The following is a 19,754-nucleotide window of genomic DNA, read 5'->3' on the forward strand; positions in this document are numbered from 1 at the left end:
ATTCGTACTGACATGCTCGTAGGTCCTCGTATGGAATACGAGGGAATCACTCACCTGACGGTGCTTCAGTGCTGCAATATTCAAGTACAGGGGACTGTTGCCCAGAATGGCGCTGGTTTTGGCCACAGCTAGTGACACAGCCCCTATGGCCATGCTGCCACAGAGTACGGGTTCCACAGGATCGGGAGGCACGATAGGTTTCTCTGGGAGAGTATCCTTCCGCCCTGGAGGGAAAAATATTGACAAAAGATTCCTTTCTAGGAAGTCTGACTATAAGGAAACTGTATTTTCTAACGCTTTGCTTATAGATGTGAAGGCCCAGCATAAAGAAAGGTTGAAAATTGAGGCTGGGAAGAGCATATTCTCCACCTTAATTCCCAAGAAGTTTCTGTTTGAGTTCATGTACTACTCCCTAACGTTCAATAATCCTTAGCCATGCATTTTGCCTCTCTAAGAAATGTTAGGACACTCAATATTAACTCCTCCAACACTCACATGGGGCAGATATTGCTATCCCATATTCACATATAAGTAAACTAGCACTTAGAGAGTCGTTAAAACACTCGCTCAATATCTAAGAGAAAGTGAATAAGAGAGGGTCTGGACAGTCTTTGAATTCCAAATCCTTTGTTTTTCTATATTCCACCATAGCTCCTGCATCCCCAACTTTCTGTTGAACATCTCTTCATCCATATATCTAACTAGTTATCTTTCTTGACAACCCCAAATTGATGCCTTTTTCTATTAGAAATGGCTTCCAGATCCAATCATCCATGCAGAGTCTTAGTCACCTTCACTCTCATATGTTCTCAGCCCCCGAGTCTGATCAGGTACCACCGAGTCCATGAGACATCTCTAGTGTCCGTCCTGGCCCCTCCTTCGCTATAGCGACTGACCCGGGCCAGGAAGGTAAGATAAGTGAAGAAGTTTTGTAAGCACCTAGCACATAATAAATGTTTAGCAAATTAACTGTCCCCTCCTACTTCTTCCCTGTTCTGAAGTCCCAAGTTCTATCAGTCAAAAGTAACTTCCAAATTAACATCCAGTGGTAGCCCCTACCTATAATTCGGTAGTGGCCATCCCCATCCTTCTAAGAGAAGATTGGTCTAACATGAATCCTTTGCCTTGAGCAACTCTCCTCCCCTCTCTGGGCCTCAGCATCTGAATCTGAAATAAGAGCCTTTGTCTCTTATTGTCTCCATAGTCTCTTTGGTCCCTTTCCAGTTCTGGTGCTTTCTTATTCAATGGAACCCACCTTTACTGGGTGTGTACTTTGTGCCTGGCATTGTGCTAGGCCCTGGCAGAACTAAATTGAATGAGCCATGATTGATGCCCTCAAAGAACATGTTCTAGTCGGAGAGACATACAAACCACTGTTAAAATACTAGCAGCAGCTCAGGAATTAACATACTGGAGGGGCTGGGGTTAGCAATATGTTAGAAGGCATGGAGCAAAGGGCCATGATAACTTCGATTATTTGCTTTAAAATAGCAAAGTTTTGCAAAGAAAAATTTTTTTTTCTGCTTTTCCTCCCCAAATCCCCCCAATACATAGTTGTATATTCTAACTGTGAGTGCCTCTGGTTGTGCTATGTGGGACGCCACCTCAGCGTGGCTTGATGAGCGGTGCCATGTCAGCGCCTGGGATCCAAACTGGTGAAACCCTGGGCCACCGAAGTGGAGCAAGTGAACTTAACCACTCGGCCACGGGCCGGCCCCTCAAAGAAAATTTTTATTAATATGTTACATAGGACTGAGAAAATGTTGGTTATCCATTTTAACGATAGCATTAACCTTTACAATATGGAGTGGCTTTTTGATGAGCTAATGGAAATTTTGAGGGGCAGTTAAAGGTCCCCCCGCCCCACCTCTGGCATTGCCACTGTTCACTGCAATTTGTTTAGCAAGTGTTCACCTCTGGCTAAGAAATATTTTTATCTTACAAATAAAAATGGAGGGTCGGATGGGGTAAAACCCTGCCTGCCCAAGAAAGTAGCTTCAAGTAAGGAAGTGGCATAGAGGATGGCTGGGACCTGGAGAGAGCCCGACCTAGGTCTGCAGCTAAGAGACTAACTCGGAAGGCCGTCAGCCTTTCTTCCTCACACGTGTTACTCATGGTTCCGCAAGATGATCAGCCACTGACCTTGCTTTTGTCCCTTTTTTTTCGCTGGAGGTGGAGGGGGGGATGGTGGCATCAGAGGGAAAGGTGTGGGCACTGTTGAGTCTTCCAGGACCTTCTCCAGTTCTTTTCTCTCCTTATCTTCTTGCACTTTACTTTCAAAGAATGTCCTTAAGGGCAAGGAAATATGGCTTTACAACGGGATATTTAGGAATATCACTCGTAATTTTGGTCATGTTTTAGTGCTGACCCTGATATGTTTCAATAATTAACTCTGCTTTTTAGCTACTTAAGGACAAATCTGCTTCAATTTCCTAGGCCAAAAATGATGCTGTTATAAAATAGTATTCACGAACTGAAATTAATTTTGGCCTGGAAATAAATGTTTAAAGATTTCAGGTGTTCGTTTTTTAAATTATTTGAGCCGTGTTCATATTTTTTAAAGTAAAATTTGAAGATTTAATTTGATTAACAGCTATTGGATTTCCTTTTTTTTTTTTTTTTTTTAAGGGTATGCTTTTTGGTGAGAAAGACTGGCCCTGAGCTAACATCTGTTGTCAGTTTTTTTTTTTTTCCTCCCCAAAGCCCCAGCACATAGTTGCATATCTTAGTTGCAGGTCATTCTAGTTCTTCTGTGTGGGATGTCACTATAGCATGGCTTGATGAGTGGTGTGTAGGTCCACGCCCAGGATCCAAACCAGCAAACCCTGGGCTGCCAAAGCGGAGAGCACGAACTTAACCACTCAGCCACGGGGCCGGCCCCTGGATTTTCTTTTTGAACAAATGACCATCAGAAGAAAAATGAGTCAAGAATAGACAGTGAAATATAGAGCACTATGTGCAGGACTTTCTTTTCTTTTGTTTTGTGGGGGGCTTAAAATGAATAGTTAAAAAAACTTTTGGGAAATCCCACTTACGTGCATCAACATAAAATTTCAGCTCCCCAGAATAGAAAGAGGCTAAAAGCTTCCAGAGACAAAAAATAAGCTAACAAAAGACAAAGACGTGGGAATCAGATTTGCACTAGGCTCATTAATCATCCAGATGCTGGTGGGGCAGTGCCTTTAAAGTACTGAGAGAAATTAATTTTAAACAAGAATTCTTTTCTCAGCTGAACTGTCAACTGTGAGGGCAAAGTGCTGACATTTCCACACATGTAAGAACTCAAAAACTTTACATTCCACATACCCCTTCTCATCCTTACTTTTAGAGGATGTAATCCAGCAAGTCAACAAAGAGGAAGATATGGGATCTAGGAAACAGGAGAACAATGAAGGGATGTCTTCTGGCATGTCTGTAGTAGGGCTAGAAAGGAACTAGTCCAGATGGGAGGTGTGGGGAGGGAAAGCTCCAGGAAAAAAGGAATGTCATAGAATGGAAGGTATGACTGAGAGCTTGGGGAAAAAAAAACTACGGCTATGATAAAAGCAGATAAGACACACACACAAAAAGGAATAAGTGGAATAGCATTCAGAAACTCTAAGAAAATAAAAAACTACTCAAAACAGTTTTGTACAAAGGTCATGATCCAACTCTGAAGCAAACTAAAATGTGATGGTCTGCACAGTTAAGGAAGTGATGAAGCTTAGAGAAAGGGAATCCAGCTGACCTTCATTGGGCCAAGAGGGTTGTGGCACTGGACCCCACGAAAGAAAAAGTCACACTAACCCATACTCACTGGAGCTGAACAATCTCACAGCCCCAGGAAAGCCTTCCTTGGTTTTCACATTTTAGAGTTAACCTACGGGCAAGGCATGGAAGACCTGGTTGTGTGTGGAGGACAGAACGTGAGCACCACCCATGGTGACTGTACAAAGGATACGAGGCGCTCCAGGCGGGCGTCCGTGGAGGTGGGGAGAGGGAAAAGCCAGCATCCGCATTCTTGACTTAATCCTTTTCCTGAGAAACTTTTTACTGACTCCTAGGAAAGCTCTACGCCTAGAGGCTGAAAGGCTGTATCTAGCCTTACAGTAAAACTTTAATAACAAACTTTTAGAAGAAAAACAACATTTTATGCTCAGTTTTGCTGCTTTGGCATATGCTTCCTAATTGACTTCCCTACTGAACCCTACAGATACGACAGACCCATTTTATTGGCAGGTGAGATGGAAAGAAAAGAGATATGCATGTATCCTGGACACTTACCTTTCAAAGTGAAAGATTTACCTGAGCACCTGATCCACCTCGGCCTGGCTGGAGGGTCCTAGGCCCTGAAGCTCCTCGGTGATGGTTTCGTTGACCCACTGCACAGCAGTGCTGACGGCTTCCAACCTTTCTGCTTCCTCCGCTTCAGCCAGCTCCCATGAATCGTTCTCATGCACTTCGAAGTGAGTCGCGATCACCACAGAACATATGTTCTGAAAATAATATAGACATGTTCTACATTTTCCCTACCTCTCTGAGAAAATAGGAAACTGAATGTATCCAGCTTTTAATGTGCATGATATTTTATCACCAGTTTCAAAAGGAAAATGAGAACATGGAGTTTTCTTTGAAATATTTTTATAGCTGTTGAAACACTGGAATGTAACTTCAAGGAACATTTAAGATTATTACCTTGCTAAAATACCCTTATAAAAACCTTATATTGAACTTCCTTTTTATCGCTCCCTCTCCAATAAATAACTAAAAGTATACAAACAGATTTAATCATAATTATTTTCCTCCCAGAGACTGTAACAAAATTATTTCTAACAAACATGTCCAATTAAAGTGAAAGATTAAAATTATAAAAATGTATTTTTTCTTTATGTAGATCAGTCTACATATCTATAAACCTATGTAAATCTATTCATAAATATATGAATCTATAAACCTATCTATAGATTTATAGAACTCATCACATAAATAATGTCACAGTTTTAAAACTATTTTTTTCTTTTTTTTTTTAAAGATTGGCACCTGAGCTAACAACTTTTTTTTTTTCTGCTTTTTCTCTCCTAAATCCCCCCAGTACATAGTTGTGTATTTTTAGTTGTGGTTCCTTCCAGTTGTGGCATGTGGGACGCCGCCTCACCATGGCCTGATGAGCGGTGCCATGTCCTCGCCCAGGATCTGAACCGGTGAAAGCCTGGGCCGCCGAAGCAGAGAGCACGAACTTAACCACTCGGCCACGAGGCGGCCCCTTTAAAACTATTTTTGCCCCATGTTCTTTGGCCACCTTGGATCATCTTCGGGTTAGCATGTCATGTCTGTACCAACATTACACGCAAACGTAATAAAGTCTTCATGGTTGATTGTATGATTTGTGCTTTATGTACATGAATACCTACAAATAGTATGTGTTTGTGTGTATTCACAAACACTGAATTTCAAAACATTAATTTTCCACAGTTTAGACAATAAATGCAGTGGGGCCAGGACATAGTGACGAACCCATGTAAGCTGCCTCGTACCTTGGGAAAATTTTGAATGGTGCAGAATATTTCCACTTGTAGGGTTGGAAGCCCCAGTCCATCCAGCACGTTTTTCCCCACCACTTTGCATATGGTAGGAGGCTTTGCAAGTTTAGAAAAGCAGTTTGCCTTCAACACAAAAAAAACAAAAATTACAATGCCATATCTAATTCATCTTTAAAAGGTCACTCACATTTACTCTCGTTTCAACTGACCCTCTCCCCGAGTGTCCTCCTTGTGGGGGGATTAGTCTAGCAGCTCTGTGGGAAATGCCCCGCCCTCATGCCCTGAGATTTAGATATGGCCTGATGCTGAGTCTCAGGGGCAGTTTGCTGTCTTCTGAACTCTAGGCAGAAACTCACACACGTTTCTGAATAAAGCCCTGTGTCACTCTGTAGTAGGCCTTATACTCAACTCAATTCCCTAACCTCTTCTTCTGTCCAAGATACCAAAGTCAGTGGGTCTCTAGAACCCTGCGATGCAGTCAAACTTAAGAAGCCTTAAGTGGGCCGATTTTTAATGCTCCCAGCAAGGCATCTGATATTTTAATGGTGAAGACTTATGCAGAGGCTGTATTTCATTTACCATCAGCTCATGCAGGGAACATGTTCAAAGAGGATTGTTGGAACCTTAGTAATAGCAGTTTCATTGAGGTGGAAAAGGAGAAGCCATTTGGAAGTGATCCAAGAAAGAGATGGAAGAAAGAGAATGAAGCCCAGGGAGAAAGCCCACTCAAGGAGGCTGAGTAAAGATTCAAGATGGTGTTTCTATGCAGAGGAGCAGGAGCTGGGAGAGCAGCAAGAAGGGAAAGTGAAGGCACACCCTCTTCACCCTCTTTATCACCAGACAGCATTGGGCTCTTGAATTTCATTTAGCAGATCAGGCCTCTGATATTTCAGTTCAAAACCCAGTGACTTCAACCTGCATAACAGGTCCTCTAAGGCCCATCAGCAACGTGCCAGGGTAGAGGTGGTGCGCCAAGAGAACTAAAGCAAAAACCAGTTTTCAAGCCATCCACGCATTTGAAGGATGATGGTTTGTATGTTACAAAGTAAGTGCCTAAATGAATTTAGATAGAACCAAGAGGGGGAAAAATGTTATCTAGCTTATACTTTCCGTATTCTAGTGAGTTCAAGTAACAAGCAACAAGCATCCACAATGTGCCACATATTGTGTTAGGACGGGAAGGGAACTAACATTTTTTAAATGCTTAATATGTACTTTGAAGGAGTGACTATCTCTTTTTTTTTTTTTTAATCACTTATCACATACCACAGTGCCTGGCATATTTAAATCTTGTATAAATTAATACATGTCAGACACATGTCATTAAATTCTCAAAACAACTCTACAAGGTAAATGGTATCAGCTCCATTCTACAGATGAGCAAACTGAGTTCCAGAGATATAAACTGCCCAAGATAACATAGCCAATGTTTTAATTATCTACTGCTTTGTAACAGACCACCCCAAAACTTAGTGGCTTAAGCCATTTATTTGCTCATGATTCTGCAATCTGGGTTGGGCTCAACCGTTCTTTGGCTGGTCTTGCCTGTGGTCTCCCATGTAGATGCAGTCATCTGGAGACTTGACTGGGTCCAGAGTGTCCAGGACGGTTTCACTCTCATGTCCAGTGTCTCAGCTGGGATGGTTGGAACATCTAGGGGCTGGCTGGGCATCTGTCTTTCTCAGAGGATACCCTGGAAGTTGCACATCGGCCAGGGCCTTTCTCTCTCTCCAGCAGGGTAATTGGACTTCCTCACAGCAGGATGACTAGCTTCCCAGAGGGAGTGTTCCAAGAGTACAAGCCTCAATATGCCAGCAGCAATATGCCCTGTTTGCATCATGCTTGTCAAGGTGCTATTGATCAAAGCAAACCATACGGCCAAGGTCTGAGTCAATGTAGGAGGGACCTACATAAGACTGTTCACCCTGGTGGTGTGGTTCATTGGGGACGATCCATTTAACAGTCTACCACAGCTACTAAATGGCAGAGCTAAGAATGAAACCCAGATCTGCCTAATTCCCAATCCCAAACTCTTTCAATCATTAAGTTTTATGATGAAGGAGTAAATAGTCTTGCTATTGCCCATAGGAATCTTCCTCATCCCTGAATTCCTCTAATATGTATAAGAAGCATAGAAGAAATGGCATTTGAACCAAACATTGGAGGATGTGTAGTATTTCAACAGGCAGAAAAGGGGGAGAAGTTGAGGGCAAATAGTCAGGTGAGGGAATAGGATAAGCAAAGAGGGAAGTGGGAAACTTCAGGCTTTAGAGAATGGTAAGGGGACCTGCACGGGGGGGGCAGGGGAGGGAGTGGGAGGTAAGCCTGTTAGCAGGGGTAGGGGTAAGCACTATGAATCACCCCCGGAAGGCGTTCGATCTCAGCATGAAAGGGGGAGCCACAGGAGACAATGACGCGCAGATTCAGGATTAGGAACATTGCTCTGGCAGCTCTATGCAGGATGGACTCAACAGAGAGAGACACAAGGTGAGAATAAGGATGGCCCAAACTAGGGCAGTGACAAAATGAAAAAAGGTTGCCTTTTTGCTGATCCAATTCCTGAACATCCTTCAAAGTCCAAGCCAAAACTTTCCCAGATGCTACAGCCTACAGGATTGTCCCCATCCCTGAATTCCTGTAGTGGGTATACAGTGATGTGTCCCTCAGTGGAGCACACAATCCAATCACCTTATCTATCACTCCAATTATTTTATGTATCAGAGGCTTTTGTCCCTAACCAAGGTATAAGCTCCAGAGAGCTGTACAAACCAACGTCCTGGTGGCCTAATAGACCGGGCAGAGCATTACACTGGGGACCAGACTCCAAGTTTCCAGTCTTAGCTTCTATACTAAGTAACTGTGAGACAATGGCTTGGTGTCTTTATAAAACGAGGAAGTTAGACTAGTTAACTTTCAAGAAGTCCTCTAGCAAGAGATAGTGGAAAGAGAATGGAATTCAGTTGTATTCACTCATTCATCCCACATATAGTTCTCGAGCATCCACTATGTACCACCTTCTCTACTAGGTACAGGGTTTAATCACTGTCCTTCACTGTGTCCCCTGGGAAAATCCTTTAAGTTCACTGGGCCACAGTTTATTTGTAAAACAGGAATCATAATTTTTACCTCAGTGGTCCTAAGGATTAAGTGAAATAACATATAAAGCACAGGGAACTCAGTAACCACCACCACCATCACACTCCCTCCCCCCTCCCCCCACCAACTTTGATGTATAGCCCATAAGTGAGAAAAACAAACATTCATGGAGCATCATCTGTATCAACTGCTTCAACAAGATGTAGTTTTGTACCCTGTAAACACATCATGCTTCTTCACAGTATTTACAGAATCTGCTGGGTGGTGTCATATTGCCCCAGCATAGTCAAATTCCTACCAGTCGCAACCACACTGCCTTCCAGAAGGTAGGTGTTGGTTAGTACTTATGGATCTAGAAGTGAGAAAACACTTGCCTTTGTTTCAGCTGCTTACAGCTTAAGGCTAAGTTTTGTGGCAGATCTCACACTGGGCACAGGGACTAGGAAGGTGATGTAAAAAGGCTCTGCTCTCCACAGCAGCTCACAAGCTGCCTAGGGAGGGTTTCAATACATGTAGGAAATGCTATAGGAATGCAGAAGGACAATTAGTCCAGGGTGAAGTGGGCGAGACCTGTATCTGAATTTGAAGTTTGTGTATGAGCTGGTTAGGTGGGGACGGGCATCCAGGCAGAGAAGGGTGCACATGTCAAGGAGCAAAGACTTGAAATCGAGTGAAACTTGGAAGCAATGGGGGCCAGCTGGGTATGAGGCCTCCGGATAGGCTGTGTCCAAGTCGTAGCCAATGCCAAGGCGTTTATCCCGTGGTCTAAAGGAGGCCAATAAAGGTCGGTAAGCTGAGCTATGTGGTTAAGATCTGTGTTTAAAAAGGCAACTGGATGTAAAAGAATGAAAATAGACCATTCTTTTATGCCATTCACAAAAATAAACTCAAAATGGACCAAAGACTTAAAGGTAAGATCTGAAACTATAAGACTTCTAGGAGAAAATATAGGCAGTATACTCTTTGACATCAGTCTTAAAAGGATCTTTTTGGACACCATGTCTTCTCAGACAAGGGAAGCAACAGAAAGAATAAACAAATGGGACTTCATCAGACTAAACAGCTTCTACAAGGCAAAAGAAAATAGGATTGAAACAAAAACACAATCCACCAACTGGGAAAAGATATTTGCAAATCATATTTCTGACAAAGGCTTAATCTCCATAATATATAAAAACTCACACAACACAACAACAAAAAATCAAACAACCCGATCAACAAATGGGCAGGGGATATGAGCAGACATTTCTCCAAAAAGATATATGGATGGCCAATAGGCACATGAAAAGATGCTCATCATCACTGATCATCAGGGAAATGCAAATCAAAATCACACTAAGATATCACCTTACACCGTTAGAATGGCTAAAATAACCAAAACCAAAAAATAACAAATGTTGGAGAGGTTGTGGAGAAAAAGGAACCCTCATACACTGCTGGTGGGAATGCAAACTGGTGCTGCCACTATGGAAAACAGTATGGAGATTTCTCAAAAAATTAGAAATACCATATGACCCAGCCATCCCACTACTGGGTATCTATCTAAAGAACTCGAAATTAGCAATTCAAAGAGACCCATGCACTCCTATGTTCATTGCAGCATTATTCACAATAGCCAAGACATGGAAGCAACCTAACTGCCCATCCACCAATGAATGGATAAAGATGTGGTGCATATATAGACAATGGAATACCACTCAGCCATAAAAAAGGATAAAATTGTACCCTTCACAACAACATGGATGGACCTTGAGGGTATTATGTTAAGAAAAATAAGCCAGAGAGAGAAAGACAAACTCTGTATGACTCCATTTATATGCGGAAGACAAACAAACACACGGACAAAAAGAGATTAGTGGTTACCAAAGTAAAGGGGTTGGGGGGTGGGCACAAAAGGTGAAGAGGTGCACCTATAATATGACTGACAAATAATAATGTACAACTGAAATGTCACAAGGCTGTAAACTATCATAACCTCAATAAAAAATAAAATAAAATAAATAAAACGAAAAAGTTAACTGGCAGCCAGGGCAGGCCCACCCAGTGCTAGGAGGAAGCCTGCCAGACTCTGAGCTGTCGCCGCAGCTGCAAATCTGCCTAGAGCCCACTTTCCTCTGTTTCCTGTCCACCCCCTTCTCGACATTCCTCCGCCCCAGGTTTCCGCTGGGCATCTCCCCTTCAGGGTCACCTTTCCGCACGACCACTGCCCCCGAACCCCTGACGGCTGCGCGCGTGCGCAACTCTGTGGCGCAGGCGCACGGCTTTGCCGCAGCGCGGGGCGGGGGGAGAAGGGCTGGAGGGAAGAGGGTGCTTGTCCCAGGTCCCTACCAGGTGCCCGTAGACGTCGGCAGGCTGGAGGTAGAAGGTGGAGTTGAGCAGTTCTTCCAGCCTGCGCGGAACGTCGTTCTCCTGGTAGTACTCCAGCGCCTGCTGCTTCAGCTTCTGCAGCTCCCTAGTGGTCCCACAGCTGCGGCCGCCGCCTTCTTCCCCCATGGTAGGAGATTTAAGGCTACAGCAGGGGTTAGTGTGGGGGCCCGCGAGCGTCCTCTCGTCGCTAGGCAACGCAACGAGATTCCCGACCCTAGATCTCGCGAGGTTTCTGGCCCCTGGTTCTTCCCGCGGTCGGAGACGCGAATGGCTCCTCCGCCCCCCGCCCTCCTTCCCCCAGAGGAGTTGGGCCCCAGGATGGGGCTCCTCTCCTCGTGAGACTACCGCTCTCTCGGCGTGGTTGTCACCACTTCCCTCCGACGCGCTTCCAAACGGGAAATAGTTAACGATCTCATGAAACGCTTTTTGTGGAGGCGTGGGAGCGCTACCCCGACTTCCAGCTGGGGACTTGAGCCTCGGCGACGCGCGGTTCCGCGTGGCCCCGGCCCCGGGCCTTCCCGCCTTCCCCGCCGTCCCCCTCGCTGCTCGCGGGCAGTGTGCCCCTCGGGTGGCGAGGCCGGCCCGCTCTCCTGGGGAGGGGTGTGAGAACTCAGGGCGTCCTTGCTACGCCGTACGGTCCCCAGGAGCTCCTTCCATCGGCTGTTGTCTGACCCCCTTCCCTGAGACGGCCCTCCCCGGGGAGATTGGAATCCACGGGAGGAAAAGCCAGTGTGGGCCGAAAACATTTAGGGTAAACCTTAGGGGATGGGTATGGTTTGGACTGGCCTAGGGATGGAGGGTGTTACAGGCAAGACTGGAGAAGTGGGAATGGGAGACTGTCATTGGGTCACATTACCTCTCCAGAACCCTCAGAGGCGGCCTGCGTCCTGTCCATTTAAATATGAACTGCCTGCGTGGCTGCATTACACCTGCCCGATGTCACACGCAGTGATAGAACTTCTTAACTGCGCGCACCGCGCTCTGTGCTTCTGCGGCAGGAGTGGACTGAGATGGGTAGGGTGTTCTTGTTCCTCTCGTGCCTGTTTGTATTCCCAGCCCACGCAGATCACTTAAAACGTCTATGCTGCACTTTGCTGATCTGGAAAACGTTATCTTACCTACTCTTGCCTGCTTCACAAGTCACTTAGGATAAATTGAGAAAGTGAGTGAGAAAACACTTTTGAACAAGATGGTTATTTTCAATAGATGCACGTAGATGTATAAAAATGTTATTCTGTAAAAATTCTCACAGGAACCCAGACATAAACTTCCTTCTGTCCTCCCTCAGTGTTTTCTCTGAATTTCTGATGGAACATCTCACTTTCTGGGGTGTGACAGATAATCACAGGCCTGCCTTATCCTCCTTGCTAGATGGAAATCCTTTGATGGTGGGAGCCAGTCTGAGGCATGTTCACATGCACCTCAGAGCCTGGGACCCCGCAGGGACAGAGCGTGTGCTCTGCTGAATAGGTCTTGAATGAACATTTATACAAAATAAGCTGGTGCTATTGCTGCTGTTGTTTCCAGTCCACCCCTGTGCCTTTCCTCAGATTCCCCGGATGGAAGGCACCCCCTTCTCTCACATGCCCATCTTTTCATGCCTGCTAGTTCCACGTCTTCAGAGAAACCGTGCTGCACACTCCAGCTCTCCGCACTCAGCCCTCCCTTTCTTCTGAAGCTCTTTCCCACTTGCAGCCTGGGGCACAAAGTTCAGTCCTCAGGGATGTCTTGACTCATTTGACATTTTGGTGGAAGATTGGCAGCATCCTGGGCTGGGGCCACCATGTCTGAGAGTCTCTCCTCTAGAACCCGTTGGCCTCTGAATTCCATGAAGGCGGGGACTTGGTCTCTCCTGTTCCCCATTGAGTCCTCAGCATCAGTACATTACCTGACAGAATAGATGCTCAGTAAATATTTGTTGATGAATGAATAGATCTTATACATAATAAAGGATTAATAAATACATAACTGACAATCAAATGTTTTGGAGTTGGGTGACTAAGGAGTACACCAGTCTGGCTGGAGCAAAGGTTTATTTTCAGGAGTATTGAGAAATACGGATGGAAAGTAGTCTGAGGTGAGATTGTGAAAGAACTGGAATACCATTCTGTAAGAGGGAAGCACCCCCAAGCTTCTGAATGTAGGCTAGGCAAGATGGAAGTGGTGTTTCAGGAAGTTGACTGGTGGCAGTGGGTAGGCTGGATGGGTGTTTGGTTATACAAAAATCAGGAGACCCTGTGAGAAAATAATATAGGTGTAAGGGCCTAAACAATAATGGTAGCGATGGGAAGAAAAGGGTGAGAGAGATAATAGGAAGGAAGGATGAAAATCATTTTGAGGGATTGGATATGGGTTTGGGGAACCAAAGATGACTCCATTGAAGGTAACTTGTAGAATTCTGTTATAGTTGACAGAAATAGGATAAACGAGAGAATAATCTTGTTTGATGGAGGGAACGTGAGGCGTTTGGTTTTGGACATGTAGAGCTTGAGGGGCAGTGGTACCCAGAGGAGAGAGAGACTGAAGATACAGATAGAAGACTTCCACAGAGAATTTAAAGTTGAGTACAAGTACGTGAATCCTCTGGAGGGAAAAGGGAAAAAACTCCTGGGGAAGGAATATATTTAGGATGTGGGAGGAGAATAAGGAGCTGTATAGCAGGAGACAGACAAAAAGGGCTTAGAGAAAAAACAATACAGAGTCTAGGGCAGAGAGTTTTGGGACTCTGTCAGATGTGTGCGTTTGTGTGTGTCCATATGCATAGAATAAAGCTGAAAGGATATACATTAGCATGTTAACTAGGTCATCCTTGGGTCTTGGGATCATGGGGAACTTTTATTTTCTTCTTTTCCTATACCGGTAGTATCTGACTTTCGTAAAATGAATGTGTTACTTGTATAACTTTGAAGAATCACATTAAAAATATTTGAAGGAAGGATGTTAAGTCAAATGTTACAGGAGGATTGAAGATGCAAAGAGATTATTAGGACTCAGTTCTTCTCTTGTGGATCACTCTGCCTTCTCAAATGAAAATACAATTACATGTAGGCTAAATAAGTAAATAAATAAACCCACCATCCCCGTTTACTTCCGCCATTCAGTAAATCAGCAAATGTTTATTGAATGCCTGCCATGTGCAAGGCACCATTCTAGGCGCTGGGGAAAAAGCAGTGAATGGAATAGACAGCGTTTCTTCTCTTTGTGGCACTTAAGTTCTAATGACACTCCGGTAGCACTTACATCCTAGTCAGCCATTGGACAATAAACTGAAGTAATAGATGTGAATCATTTTGAAAAGTTGGTATGCTAGGGGTTTAATAGCCTATTGGTGTTGACAGATCCAGAGTAAATAAAATGATTATTTATGAATATTCCAATTTTAGTATTTTCCACAGATAGTAGAAGTACTGGGGTTCTAGCAGCAAAATAGATTCATGCATCTGCATATTTTATACATACTCAGCACATTCCTCGTTTTAGTACTTTGGTGACTATATTTCCATTTCATATTGAGACTAAATGTCCCAGGGCACTTAGAGAGAGAGCATCAGAGCTCAAAAGGGATTGAGTGCTGCTAACCCTAAAGGTATAAACTGGGGAGTTGAGGAGGGGAGGGAAAGAAAAAGAAGGAAAGGGGCAGGAGATATAGAAAGTTCTGGAACATATCCAGGGGGAGAGGGTAGGACTATATTCTCCTTTAGAAGGAGAAGAGATGCTTGATAGAGGACACAGCCATGACTGTTAACTTCTCGTGGATCGGGGGCCCGCATCAGAAGGGATGTATGGTATGGGACAAGGACCCTGTGGGAATCAGAAAACCTAGACTGGGGCCCCGCTGTCCCCATGGTCTTCTGGGACCTCATCAATAAAACCAGCCGCTGGGCTAGATCCGTGTTTCCTAAACTTTTTTGAGTATGAAGACTCTTTTTTAACAAGTGAGACCCCCCCCCCCCCCCACCGTGTAATAGTGATTCCGTATAGTGACTGTGACTTCCCCAGTAGGTCTGGAGGTATTTGTATTTCATTCATGGAAACTCTGTACATATGACAAAGAATACATTTATGGGCAAGCCGTTCTTCAGTGTCAGGGGTGTGTTTGGTGAACGTTTAGAATTGGGCTTCTTGCCCATAGTCCTCAGGCTTCTCAGGGACCTTGATTGCAAACCACTGAACTGGTCTCTCCATCTTCCATCTCTTCTTCTTTGTAGCTCCGATCTGAGATAAAAATCAGGACTTATTAGTCTATTCCTATGAAGACCCTTCATGGAAGAAATTAACCATTCTGCAGTCTGCATTTCAAAAACAATTTCTAAGCTATGTCAGACATTTCCTAAATGAAGGAGGATAAAGAAAAATGTATTTGTTCATTTCTCCTTAATCCTTTCCACCACCTTTGTCTAAATTGGAACTTGTTTGCCATGACTTGAATGTTCAGAAGTGATTATTTAGATGTTATTTTGGGATTGCTATCAAGTGCTTGTTAATTCTTCTTTCCTGCATTTGCCATCTGTGTTGAATATCATTTTTCATAGGGAACTAATGAACATGATTGCAGGTGCCTTTAATCATAGAATCATAGAAACTGGAGACAGACTAGATGGAAATGTTGCCTTTTCCTCATGTAGAAAATGGGAGTAATAATGTTACCCGTCCTCCCCAGTGGTCATGAATGAGAAATATGATTGCCAAGCTAATTGCAATGTAAATAGCTGTAAATTAAATGCTAAGTAATAAAAGTAGAAATGATTTAACTAATAAAACAATGTTTTTGTAATTTGATTTTTTTCATTATTAATGCCTCCCAGCAGTAGTCATTACCCCTGTAGTAGTAACAACAATAAAAACCACAGCAGCAACGGCCATTGATGGAGCACTTTTATGTGCCGGGAGCTTTCCTTTTGTCGTCCCTTTGAATCTGCAAAACAACCACCACAGGTGAGTGAGTGGCCCAAGGTTGCACAGTTAACAGTGGAGATGGAATTTGAACCCAGGTCCCACTGACTCCAATACCCACACCCTTCCCGCTGTGCTCCACTGCCTCTCAAATCTAGAACTCTCTTAGTCAGCTCTTGCTTGACCCTTGCCCCTCCTCTCTGGAGAAGCCAGTTGAATTGCTCACATTGAGGGCTTGGAGAAAGGAGGCTGGGTAAGTGGCAGTGATCTCTCGATCGCTGGTTCTCAGTCTGGGATGCACATTATAATCACCCAGGGATTTTACTAGATTCTAGAAGAATCTAAGCACCATTAGAATTTAAACAACACCGAGAGAAGGATTATCTATTTTATTCACTGCTATAGTGAAGAACACTGATGCCTGGGCCCTACCCCAGACCTAGTAAATCTAGATCTCCAGGGGTGGGGCCCAAGCATATATGATAACATCTATATGTGATGTTAACGTGTAGCCAAAGTTAAGAACCACTGCTCTAAAAGATTTCTTCATGGATCATGTTAGAAAGAGAATGGCTAAGTCTTCACCCAGGAATGGTTTGATAATAGATGCAGCCAAGAAGACCTAGAAGAGTTCAGTCCTGGAATCAGACCCCATGGGTTCAAGTCCTGGTTCTTCCAGTTCACAGCTGTGTGACCTTGTATAAGTTACTTAACTTCTCTGAGCCCATTTCCTCAGCGACTGATATTTTCAGTTTCATAGGATTGCTCTGAGATTAAATTGAAAAATCCTTGTGAACTTCTTCCCACCACACGCAACACATAGTGAATGATGTCATTATTACCAAAGAAATTAAGGAAAAGGAAAATGTAGCATTTTTAACACTTTTGCAGTATTTGTCTGAAAACTTTTATTTTAGCTTTGTACAAGAATTCAGATGGGACTGAGTTAAATGACAGGGGAACCGCCCCCCCTTTAAAACTATATTAGTGACCTTTTGAGGTAATCAAAACTCCTGATAATCCATCACTTTTATTTTAACCTTACTGTTTGTGCAGAATTAGAAAGTTGATGTGCTATTTCTCTCTTGCTTTCCAAAGAAAGCAGAAAGCTGGAGCCACAGTCATAAAGTGAGTGTTCAAAGTTGGCATCCTGTCAAAGGCTGTTTTAGATTTAGCCTTCCGGTCATTTGTTCAAAGGGCTTTGACACTCAAGACCAAAAGATACTGTTGGAGATGCTGCTGCTGGCAGTTTAATTGGTATTTTTCAGGGTATAGACACAGAATTTCTCTATAGGCAGAATGCAACTGGAAGTAGGGCAATTATCCGGTGAGTTCAGACAGTAAAGAGAAAAGGAAAAAAATCAGGCAAAAGAAATTCTTTAAGCCAGCTATTTTGCCATTTTTAAATAGATACTTTTTTAACTTTATAGAAGTAGATACAACTTAAGAGTATTTTTGTCACATAATTACGGGGCTAACAAAGCAAGATGAATACATATAAAATATCCTGCAAAGGCCAGGTTTTCCATTTTATACTTCTTTTCTTAATATAAAAGTAGCAAAATAAAAATAGTAATTGCGTTTATGGTGAATAAGGAAAATATTAGACATATTTTCTACATAGGGGGCAGCAAAGAAGAAAGCGAGGAAGACTCGCAGTGAAGAGGACCGGTTAGATGTTTTATCAAGTTAGGGCTAAAAGTCTTTTCTCTGTTCCTGGTGCAAATATTGGTTTGGTTTGTTTCCTGGCCCCCGAGAGTCCTGTGTCTGCCTGTTTGGCTGTTATGCTTGAATGAGAGCTAATAAATTGTTTGACTTTTGTAATTAAACTTAAGAACCTGATTGAAGGGGATTCTAGTTCCCTGAAAATGTACTTTAAGTTAATCTGCTTAAGAGGAATTATCTATTTCTTATTAGCAAAATCAAAAGCCTGTCTATGCCTTTATAACTGATGATTTCTGCAGGCCTGGTCATGAAGCTTACGGTAATGTTAAACCTTCAGAAAATTGCATGGGGAGTTTCAGAAATTCAGTTGGCAATAATTTAGGACTTGACTCTTTACATTTGTTACTGGCAAAGTGTAGGATTGTTTTTTGTTGTTGTTGTTACTGTTTTCTTTTTTTTCTTCCTTGATTTGCCTCTTTTGGTCCTGTTTAAGAAGTTTGAGGATTTTAGTTCTTTGAATATTTTTTAAAAAATTCTAGTCGCAGACTACTAGATGAGATGATGAGAATTATTTCTTGAAGAATTGTGATTTTGGAGAGTAAATTTCCAGGAGTTTTTAGCAAATAAAATCATTTTAGGCAAATTTCTCCATGTTGATTTAACTGCATCTCTTTTATATATGACAGTCATATAGAAATTATCATTGAGCCATGCCTACTTCCCAAATTATTTAAGGGGACACTTGTGAATGAATCTCTAATGCCAATCTAATGTGTTAGATTAAATTTCTGTATAATTTTAAAAAATTCATGGAATTGTATGTTGGCGAGGGATCATGAATCCTATTTTTAATTAAATGATACAATTATTATATTTTGTGATTGTGCATGCAACACCTTAGGTGATTATTATAGAAATAAAAGTCATGGTCAGAATCAGTTTCTCAGAAAAATAATGTTTCCATTAATACTTGAAGGAGAGACATAGTAAGGATGAAAGACTAAAATATTATTTCTAAAGTGGAAATACCTTTAATGTTATTAATGATGCCTGTCTTCAGCGTGGGCTACAGTCAGCATAACGATATTTTGAGTGTTATAGTTTAGGATAGGAAGGAAAAGGAAAGTGCAAGAGAACGTAATACAGTAGCACTCAGACAGAAATAAAGAGTTGATGTGTAGTAGGATAACTTTGTGGGAAGCTACTTTTACTTGAAATAAACTATTGAGGCAAAAGTGAGCTTGGTGACAGAAGTATCTGGGTGCCGTGATCTCCCTTTCTTTTCATGTGCATAGACATACGGCCAAAGGGAGCACCGTGAGTGATCCAGGGTCCGCTCTCCGGCTCTGCCCTTGTTGGCAAAACTGGCAAGAACCCCCGAAGGAGCCACACTTGTTCAACAGCTGCTGTTAGACTGCTGTACAAATTCGAGTGGATTTATGAACAACGGAGTGATTTAAAATATTCCTGAGCTATTCTAGGTAACCATCTTTCCCAAAGTTCATGGCCAAATATTTGCCCTCTAGTCTTATAACCTTTGCGGGAATTTGGAGATAGAGAAGATTGTGAAGCGAACTCACGAGGCAGGGGATTTCATAGAGAAGGGCCGTGTCAGTTACCCTCGGACGTCCGTCCCTTAGAGAATTGTTCTACCTCTAAAATTCTAAACGGAGGGCTCCTGTTTGAGAGAACTAGTACCGAATTTCTTTTTGATGTAAAGTTATTCCATGCCAACACTTGTTGGAATTTTTATTAACTTGCAGATCTGACCTGAACTTTGGTTGCCTATTCGAAAATGCTTTCTTTTCTTTATAGCCAGGCTGGCAGGATATAAAGGAAAAATTAAGTTCCTGTGCTGATTTTAAGAATACAAAATCAAAGCCTGTATTTTGTAGAGTAAGAACAAAAACATTTACTTTAAAGTATGGTATTTGAAATAAGTAAAATTTAGAAGCTTTGGAATGAATATTGTCCTATGTATCATCATTTATGACTTTACTGAAAATACAGCCATTTTGAATTCTTAACTAAGACCATGGCAAGAAAAATATTATCTGTTCAATTAATAATTTTTTCTGTATATTTCTCATAAACCTATTATTGGAAAATTAGTTGTCTTTTTTTGAAATAGTTATCAATTTGCAAAAGCAGAAAATGCAATCAAAATGAAGAATTCAAAATTATAAAATCTCTCTTAATTTATATTTGCAATAA

At 42.6% G+C, this 19,754-nt stretch overlaps 2 protein-coding genes across 4 annotated transcripts in view; one reads left to right on the forward strand and one right to left on the reverse strand.

Moving 5' to 3' along the window:
* Positions 1-11,989, reverse strand: part of ENO4 (enolase 4) — a 30,503-nt gene extending 18,514 nt beyond the window's left edge. Inside the window, exons 1-6 of one of the 2 annotated variants that reach the window (XM_008514523.2) lie at positions 11,839-11,989; positions 10,944-11,572; positions 5,514-5,642; positions 4,285-4,475; positions 2,143-2,288; positions 55-224 (exon numbers count right to left, since the gene is read on the reverse strand). In XM_008514523.2, coding sequence (XP_008512745.2) covers positions 55-224; positions 2,143-2,288; positions 4,285-4,475; positions 5,514-5,642; positions 10,944-11,108 — 801 coding nt within the window. In that variant the 5' untranslated portion in view covers positions 11,109-11,572; positions 11,839-11,989. The remainder of the gene's footprint in view (positions 1-54; positions 225-2,142; positions 2,289-4,284; positions 4,476-5,513; positions 5,643-10,943; positions 11,573-11,838) is intronic. The other variant, XM_070593192.1, reaches the window with a different exon arrangement.
* HSPA12A (heat shock protein family A (Hsp70) member 12A) overlaps positions 10,881-19,754 on the forward strand; it is a 168,904-nt gene continuing 160,030 nt past the window's right edge. The window contains exon 1 of one of the 2 annotated variants that reach the window (XM_008514522.2): positions 10,881-11,109. In XM_008514522.2, coding sequence (XP_008512744.1) covers positions 11,107-11,109 — 3 coding nt within the window. In that variant the 5' untranslated portion in view covers positions 10,881-11,106. The remainder of the gene's footprint in view (positions 11,110-19,754) is intronic. The other variant, XM_070592661.1, reaches the window with a different exon arrangement.

The sequence above is a fragment of the Equus przewalskii genome, chromosome 1, assembly GCF_037783145.1.
Source record: "Equus przewalskii isolate Varuska chromosome 1, EquPr2, whole genome shotgun sequence".
NCBI lineage: Eukaryota > Metazoa > Chordata > Mammalia > Perissodactyla > Equidae > Equus > Equus przewalskii.